The sequence below is a fragment of the Tribolium madens genome, unplaced genomic scaffold, assembly GCF_015345945.1.
Source record: "Tribolium madens isolate multiple individuals breed KSU strain unplaced genomic scaffold, Tmad_KSU_1.1 Scaffold_71;HRSCAF=194;Tcas5.2_LG6, whole genome shotgun sequence".
Taxonomy (NCBI): domain Eukaryota; kingdom Metazoa; phylum Arthropoda; class Insecta; order Coleoptera; family Tenebrionidae; genus Tribolium; species Tribolium madens.
In genome coordinates, this window is record NW_025401041.1 from 6,193,212 (window position 1) to 6,200,969 (window position 7,758).

At 30.5% G+C, this 7,758-nt stretch overlaps 2 protein-coding genes across 2 annotated transcripts; one reads left to right on the forward strand and one right to left on the reverse strand.

The window, feature by feature from the left end:
- Positions 1-2,109: 2,109 nt before the first annotated feature.
- Positions 2,110-6,604, forward strand: LOC123009159 (probable cytochrome P450 6a17). The gene is made up of 6 exons (XM_044405285.1): positions 2,110-3,166; positions 3,211-3,462; positions 3,510-3,658; positions 4,999-6,076; positions 6,123-6,374; positions 6,425-6,604. The coding sequence occupies exons 1-6, from the start codon at positions 2,113-2,115 to the stop codon at positions 6,589-6,591; spliced, it is 2,952 nt and encodes a 983-aa protein (XP_044261220.1). The 5' UTR covers positions 2,110-2,112; the 3' UTR covers positions 6,592-6,604.
- LOC123009373 (farnesol dehydrogenase-like) lies at positions 6,605-7,612 on the reverse strand. The gene is made up of 4 exons (XM_044405631.1): positions 7,450-7,612; positions 6,942-7,403; positions 6,739-6,894; positions 6,605-6,692 (listed from the first exon to the last, which is right to left on the reverse strand). Exons 1-4 carry the CDS (start codon positions 7,555-7,557, stop codon positions 6,651-6,653), a joined length of 768 nt encoding a protein of 255 aa, XP_044261566.1. The 5' UTR covers positions 7,558-7,612; the 3' UTR covers positions 6,605-6,650.
- Positions 7,613-7,758: the final 146 nt, after the last annotated feature.

A 7,758-nucleotide genomic window follows, 5' to 3' on the forward strand; every position in this document is an offset into this window, starting at 1 on the left:
AAAACGACAAAACATTTTACATAAACCTTTTACTATTTTAAAAAATTTAGAGAACAAAAAAATTTCTTCAATTCAATTTTTTAATGACTTTTGAAATATAGTACCTCAATAAAAGTGGTCGTATTTAGTTTCTAAAAAATTCATTTTGCAGCTTCAAGTTTCTAGTTTTGAGATCTACTGGTTAAAAAATTTCTTAGCTACGTTTATTACGTAATTCTAAGAAAAAACGCAAAAAAAATCGTAATTTTTTATTCTTTTTTTTTTTGGTATACGGAAATTTTTATTATGGGCCGTCTAGTTCGTTCATTTAGCTTCAATTTGGTTTTTTTATGTTCTCTTTACGTCAATTTGTCGCTGAGGTATTTAACTTTTAATGAAAAAAGATTCCTACAACATTCTATTACCATTTTTTTGAAAAAAAATTTACCCTCAATTTTTGATTTAAAGAAAAGAGAAAAAAGTATGTTTCCAGGTTTTTTACAGTTTAACATGCCCTCAACAGCCCTGTAAATTTTTGAATTAATCCATTAAACTGTTTTCTCGGACCGACTTTTCAAATTTTTAAAAAAAATTAAAGCAAGTGTATTGTTTCTTATTGTAATCTTTATCAAAATAAAAAATTTTTTTTCAACTTTTATTATACCTAATCTTGCATAATTTATTTGTTAAATTCTCAAAAAAATCAAAATTTTATTTTTGTTATTTCGTATAAAACATTTAAGAAACAATACTGACTAATTTTTGAAAATAACCAAAAATAGTTATTTCTTACTTAAAAAAACAATTTTTACTGACTAATCGTTGCTGTTTTCGGTAGATGAGTCATTTTGGGGACTCAAATGACTCCATAAAATAGCTATTTTTAGGAGCGTATATAAAAAATATGTAAAAAATTTAAGAAACAATACTAATTTTTTTGTAAAAAAATTTTTTTAGAAATTTTCTCAAAACTACATTAACCAAAAAGTTTTAAACTTATTTAAAACTCTAGTTTCTTCATATTTTATAAGTCTGTCTTTTTGGCATGCATAATTGAAATTTACACTAAATCCAGTTTTATTTTTTATTGTTTGTCAAAAAGTGAAATATTGCTTTAATAAATATTCTTTTTCGAGTTTGACAAATTCTACAACTATATGCCTAGAGAAGAGAAAGATACCGGAAGCGTGATAGCGTAGCGAGTTTTGATTTTTAAGATTACAGAGAGAGAAAACAAAAATGTTTATATATAATAAAAAAAATCAATTTAAGGAATATACATACTACCCAAAATATCTTAAAAAAATGTGTCACTCTTGCTATTTAAATTTTTTTGTTAAAAGTGACATTGCATTTTTTCCAAAGTTGACGCAAAATTTGGTTAAGACACCCTGTATAAATAGTTTCTAAAACAAAAATATTAAAATTTTATAACTGTTAATTTTTTATTACACTACTCTAAAAAATTAAGGAAATCTGAGATACGCAATTCCTAAAAATAACGCGATAAAAATTTTTTTTGTTTTTTTTTGTTCATTTAGCTACAATTTTTTATATTATCTTACCGTCAATTTGTCTGAGATATCTGACTTTTAATGAAAAAGATTCCTACAACATCTTTTTACCCTCAATTATTATTTAAAGAAAAGAGAAAAAGTATGTTTCCAGGTTTTGGCTTTTTTTTAATGAAAAAGGATCTTTTTATTCTCAGCAACCAATGACCGCAGTTTTAACGATTCTTTAAAAAAAATTTTTTTAATGTTTTCTAGGTTTTTAGGTTACAATGATTCTAGGTTCGTTTATCTGAAATTTTCATTTGGAAAGAGTTTTTACTCTCTGACAACCTCTGACTGGGCTCTGAAAAACTTAAAAATATTGCTGAATAAAATTAAAATTCATATTTTTTGTAAAATCTGAAAAAAAAACAAATTAAACTTTTTGTTGAGTTTTTTTTTTATATTACAGTAAACTTGAAAACACCTAATATTAAACTATTAATTTTAACAACCTACTATTTATTATCGCTCATTATCACCGACACTACCATTATTTTTGTATTAATTGATGCATAACCAAACATAATAAATAACTACCTGACTCAACTCAAGACCAAACTGTTTTAACGTAAAAACCATGACACTTCTCAGTGTGACAATTTTCGTTATTTTATTTCTAGTAGTAGTGACACTTTTTTACAAATGGAAGTTTCAATATTGGAAACAACGCCAATTACCCTTTCTACCCCCACAAATACCCTTCGGAAACATCCCCAATCCATTCACCTTCAAAGAAAAACCCGGAATTTTCATCAAACAATTCTACCAAGAAATGAAAAGGAAAGGTTGGAAACACGGCGGTTTTTACTTTTTTGCAGTCCCAGTGTACATGGTTGTGGACCCTGTCTACATCAAGCAAATTTTAACCAAAGATTTTCAATATTTCGTCGATCGTGGGTTGTATTTTAACAAAAAAGATGACCCGATTTCAACCAATCTCTTCAATGGTGACGCCTCTAAATGGAAGTCTTTGAGATCGTTACTAAACCCATCTTTCACCTCAAAAAAAATCAAAGCAATGTTTAAAATCCTGTTGAGTTGTGAAAACTCCCTGATAGATAAAATCGAAAAAACCAAAACCATTAATGTCAATGGCATTTTTGCCGACTTTACCATCGACGTAATCACAACTTGTGCCTTTGGTTTGGATCGCAATGGAAACCAAAATTTGGCACTGAAACAATTTGCTGAGAAAACAGTCAATTACTCGAAAAATAAAATGATTGGTTTGATGGTAGCTTCAATTTTTCCAAAACTGGCCAAATATTTAGGCTTTGTGATAATGCCAAAAAACACACAAGAGTTTTTTATGCAACTTGTCGCAAAAATTATCAAATTTCGGGARGAAAATTGTTAYAYCAGAGATGATTTTATGCAATTTTTGATTGAACTCAAAAATGRGAAAAACGCGTTTACACTTGAAGAAATAACTTCTCAGTGTGTTTTATTTTTTATAGCCGGATTTGAAACGTCTCATGCCACTATGAGTTTTGCCTTGTACGAATTGGCCAAAAACCAAGAAATCCAACAAAGGGTTAGAGAAGAATTTTTGACAATTTTTGGTAATCAAGGGGGTGAAATAACGTATGAGGGGGTCTACAAATTGAAATATTTGGACCAAGTTTTGGATGGTAAGCTTTATTTTCACTTTATTTTCACAAAAAAAAAATTAAAGAGACCTTGAGGAAATATCCAGTTCTGATGTATTTGACAAGACGGTGTATTAAAGATTATAAAGTACCACAAGATGGTGTTGTTATCGAAAAAGGTACCACTGTGATAGTACCAACAATTGCACTTAATTACGACGAGGACTATTACCCAAATCCTGAAAATTTTGACCCTGAGAGGTTTAATGAAGAAAATAAGAAGTTGAGAMCTGCGTGCACGCATCTAGCTTTTGGAGAAGGTCCAAGACATTGCATTGGTACGAAAATTAACATAAATTTCAAAAAAATTTACAAATTATTACAGGAAAAAGATTTGCTTTGGTACAAGTTAAAGTGGGATTGGTTCTCTTGTTGAAAAATTATAATTTTACAGTGAACCCAAAAACCAGAGAACCAATTAAGTTGAAAATAAACTCGTTCATTTCTGTACCCGAAGATGAAATACTTTTAGATGTACATAAAATTTAAAGTTTTCAAAATAAAATAAATATAATAAAAAAAACGATTTTTTTTTCTAATCTACTTCACATTTTTATAGTTATTTATTATACAAGACGATAAAGAAATTGTTTATCTACGAGTGAAAAGGATAAGTTTACAAGTGACAAATTCGCGAGTGGATTTTTTTCACGTCGTTTTATTTTGTACTCATCTACCAAAATTTCTTGAATATAAACAGTACATAAAAATTAATTTATTTCACTAGACGATAAAAGACTACTTTATCTACTGAAATTATTGGATGAAATATAAGCAGTACATAAAAATTACTTTATTTCACTAGACGATAAAAATACTTTATCTACTAAAATTAGTTGATAAAAGCACTCTTTAACATTAAGTACAAAATAAAAAATATTTTTTAATGACAAAATGTAAATCAATACACGAAAAAAGGTAACATTTAACACAAAGTTTTTGATTTTTTATCTATTATTATCATACATAAAATATAAACACAACAACATTTTAGTTAGACAAAAATAAAAAAATAAATTAAATATGAGTGTAGACAAATATATGTTATTTTTTATTCAGGTTGAGTTTCGGCTTAAAATTAAACCAAATCGATTGGAAATAGCACAAATTGCTGTATTTTTGCTTAAAATTGAGATTAAAGCAATTATTTTTATAAAATACATTGATTTAAAATCATTCCTGTAATATAATCGAGCAAAAGTGGACTGTATATTGCTTTATTTTAGCAGAAAACTGTTATTTAATCTTTTACGGTGATTCATATTGAGCCAAATTGATTTAAAATAGAGCAAACTGTTTCATTTTGACCTAAAGTTAGATTAAGTAATTATTTTTATCAAATACATTAATATTTTTGTTTAGTAAAATGTAAAGATATGAAACGTTGACATTTATTTACTCAGTTTATATTTTAATCGTAACTTTTAATAAAAAAATGACATTGTTTACAACTATGTAAAACCAATATAGATACCAAATCAGCCTTTTAAATAATTCAGAATAAAAAGTTGTAATTTAGTAAAACAAACCTAAACAAAAAAATACATAATTTCAGAAAAATATGCACAAATTTCAAAATTATAAAGATCAAATGTAAATTTTAACTAACTTATGATAGAAATTTTTTATTATCGAGAAGCACAATCTCAAGTTTAGAAAGAGCATTTTTTTGCAAAACTTTGAAAAAGACCGTGACCCTCAAATGCAAAATCTCATTTATTTGTAATAAATGAAAAAATAAGTACTTAAATTGAGTCGCTTAAAACCATAAACTTTATCAAAAAATTATCATATTGCTTTTAAAACTGGTCAAGGTAGCACCAATTGCCAAGTCAAAAACTAAAATGATTTTGCTTGGTTTAAGTGTTGTTTTTTTATTTTTAGCAGTACGAATTTTCTTTTTCTTGAAATACCAACATTGGCACAAAAAACAAATCCCTTATTTTCAACCCCAATTTCCACTAGGCTGTTTAAATAACCCTTTAGTCAACAAGGAGAAAGCAGGGTTTCTTGTGTCTCGACTTTACAAGGAAGCTAAGAACAAGGGATGGAAACATGCCGGTATTTTCGTTTTCGCTACCCCTATTTACCTTCCAGTCGACTTGGATTACATCAAAAATATTTTAACCAAAGATTTTGAACATTTTAACACCCGTGGAACGTATTATAGCGAAAAAACTGATCCTTTGAGTGCCCATCTTATCAATCTAGGTGGTACCACAATGAGGAAAAAACTTAATCCTCTATTCGCCCCAAGCAGTTTAAAAATGATGTTTCAAACTCTCAATACTTCTATTGAAAATTTGCTTAAGAAAATTCAAATGATGGAAATTCAAAAAACCGTAGAAATACACAAGCTCTTATCTTGCTTCACCATAAGTGTCACTGCTTCATGTACTTTGGGCTTAGAGTGCAATATCTTCACAGACGATCATCTCTTGTTTGAGTCATACACAAGTAAATTTTTGGTGTGGTCGCAAGGAAAATTTTTTATAGAACTCCTGGCTTCAATGTTTTTCGACTTGGCGAAGAAATTGAAACTGAGGACTACACCGAAAGAAACCCAAGACTTTTTCTTTAAAATTATGACGGAGATTATTAAACACAGGGAAGAAAAAAATGATGTTAGACAAGACATGATGCAGTTTTTTATCGAGCAAAAGAAAGCCAAAACTTTGACAATCAACGAAATTGTGGCCCAATGCTTCATTATTTTTGTAGCTGCTTATGAAACCACGGCGAATACCCTTACTTTTGCACTGTATGAACTTGCCCAAAATTTTGACATACAAGATAGGGCCAGAAAGGAAATTTGTTCAGTCTTACTGAAGCACAMAAAACTCACTCTTGAAGCTCTTGCTGAGATGAAATATTTAGACCAGATTGTTGATGGTAAGCTTCCYGAAGCTTAAGAAAAACTTGACTCAWTTTTTTCCAGAAACGWTGAGAAAATACCCACTATTTCTCTATATAATAAGACAATGTACCAAAAACTACACAGTACCTGGCGAAGGTGTTACTATCGAAAAAGGGACTTTTGCCCTAGTCTCAATTTTGGGTATCCACCACGACGAAGAAATTTACCCAAACCCGCAAAAATTCGACCCTGAGAGATTCACTAAAGAGAATAAAAAAATAAGACACCCTTATGCTCATATTCCATTTGGGGAAGGTCCCAGATTTTGTATTGGTACCAAACTTGGTGAAATTGCAACAATTGACTTTACAAATTTTTTTCAGGAAAACGATTTGGTTTAATACAAATTAAATTCGTTCTAGCTGCTTTGTTAGAAAAATACAAATTTACCCTAAATGAAAAGACAAAAGTTCCGTTGGAAATTACAACAAATACGCTGATTGTGGCACCCAAAGGGGATGTTCTGTTAGATATACAAAAGATAAATTAGTTAATAAATACTGTTTTTCCAATTTTTGCTTTATTCACTTGTGAATGTTTTACCAATTTTTAGAATTTCTCGCCGACTGGAGTAATCGTCAGTTCGTTGATCTGAAAATATTAATTGGAAAGAGTTTTCAGGGATAAAATAATATACCTGAACCGTTTCAGGCGTGGATAGTGCGTAGCAAACGGCATCTGCAATGTCTTCAGGTTTCAGGATTGGTAGACTTTTCATCATTTCCTGTCGTTCGGGAGAATATCCCGTGTTGAGAGTTGTCATTTCGCTTGTGACTAATCCGGGACTGATGCTCTACAAACTCTCATTAATTTGTTTAATTACAAGAAAGAACCAAATACAGTAATTTTAATTTTCGACCCTAGAGCTAAAAACTCATGTCTTAGAGTCTCAGCCAAAGCGGTAACTGCATGTTTGCTCGCTGTGTAGACATTAATCCCGGGWAAATTCRSAACTTTATGCCCTGCAAYGCTATTAATGTGAATAATATGCCCGTTTATGTCATTTGCTGTCATTGATTTCACAGCTTCTCTTGTGGCAATGCACAATSCCATGACATTAACATCGAAGGTGTTTCTCCACGACTCAGCATCTCCATTTGCTAAGAAATTTTCTTTAGAAACTCCGGCATTGTTGATCAAGATGTGGACATGCCCAAGATTGTCTTCAACCCATTTGAATGCTTTGACAATTTCGTCTTCTTTACTYATGTCGGTTTTGACAGCGTGGAGTTTTCCTTTTTTGCCATTGAGTTTTTTGGCACGTTCTTCGATCACTTCAGAGCGACGTGCGAGTCCAGCAACCTTAAGGTTTTGGTAATTTGGTGGGAAAATGGGAATTTTTACTTACAATTAGGCCATTTTCGACCAAGGCATCAGCAATCGCAGCACCGATTCCAGAACTTGCACCAGTGACTATTGCCACTTTGCCCACCCATCTGTCCATGKAGAGAACCATTTTTACTGTGGATGATGGTATGTACGTGCTCGAAYTGTGACGCTGAATTGGCAGTAACCTTGGTTGCATGAGAATAGCACGCCCATTATGTGGGCAATTTGCCAAACGAGGGGAGCAATGCGGTGTCAAGGATAATCTAATGAAAATATTTTGTGTTTACATTAACAAGTGTCAATATTTAGGAGTTAAAATTAGAACAAT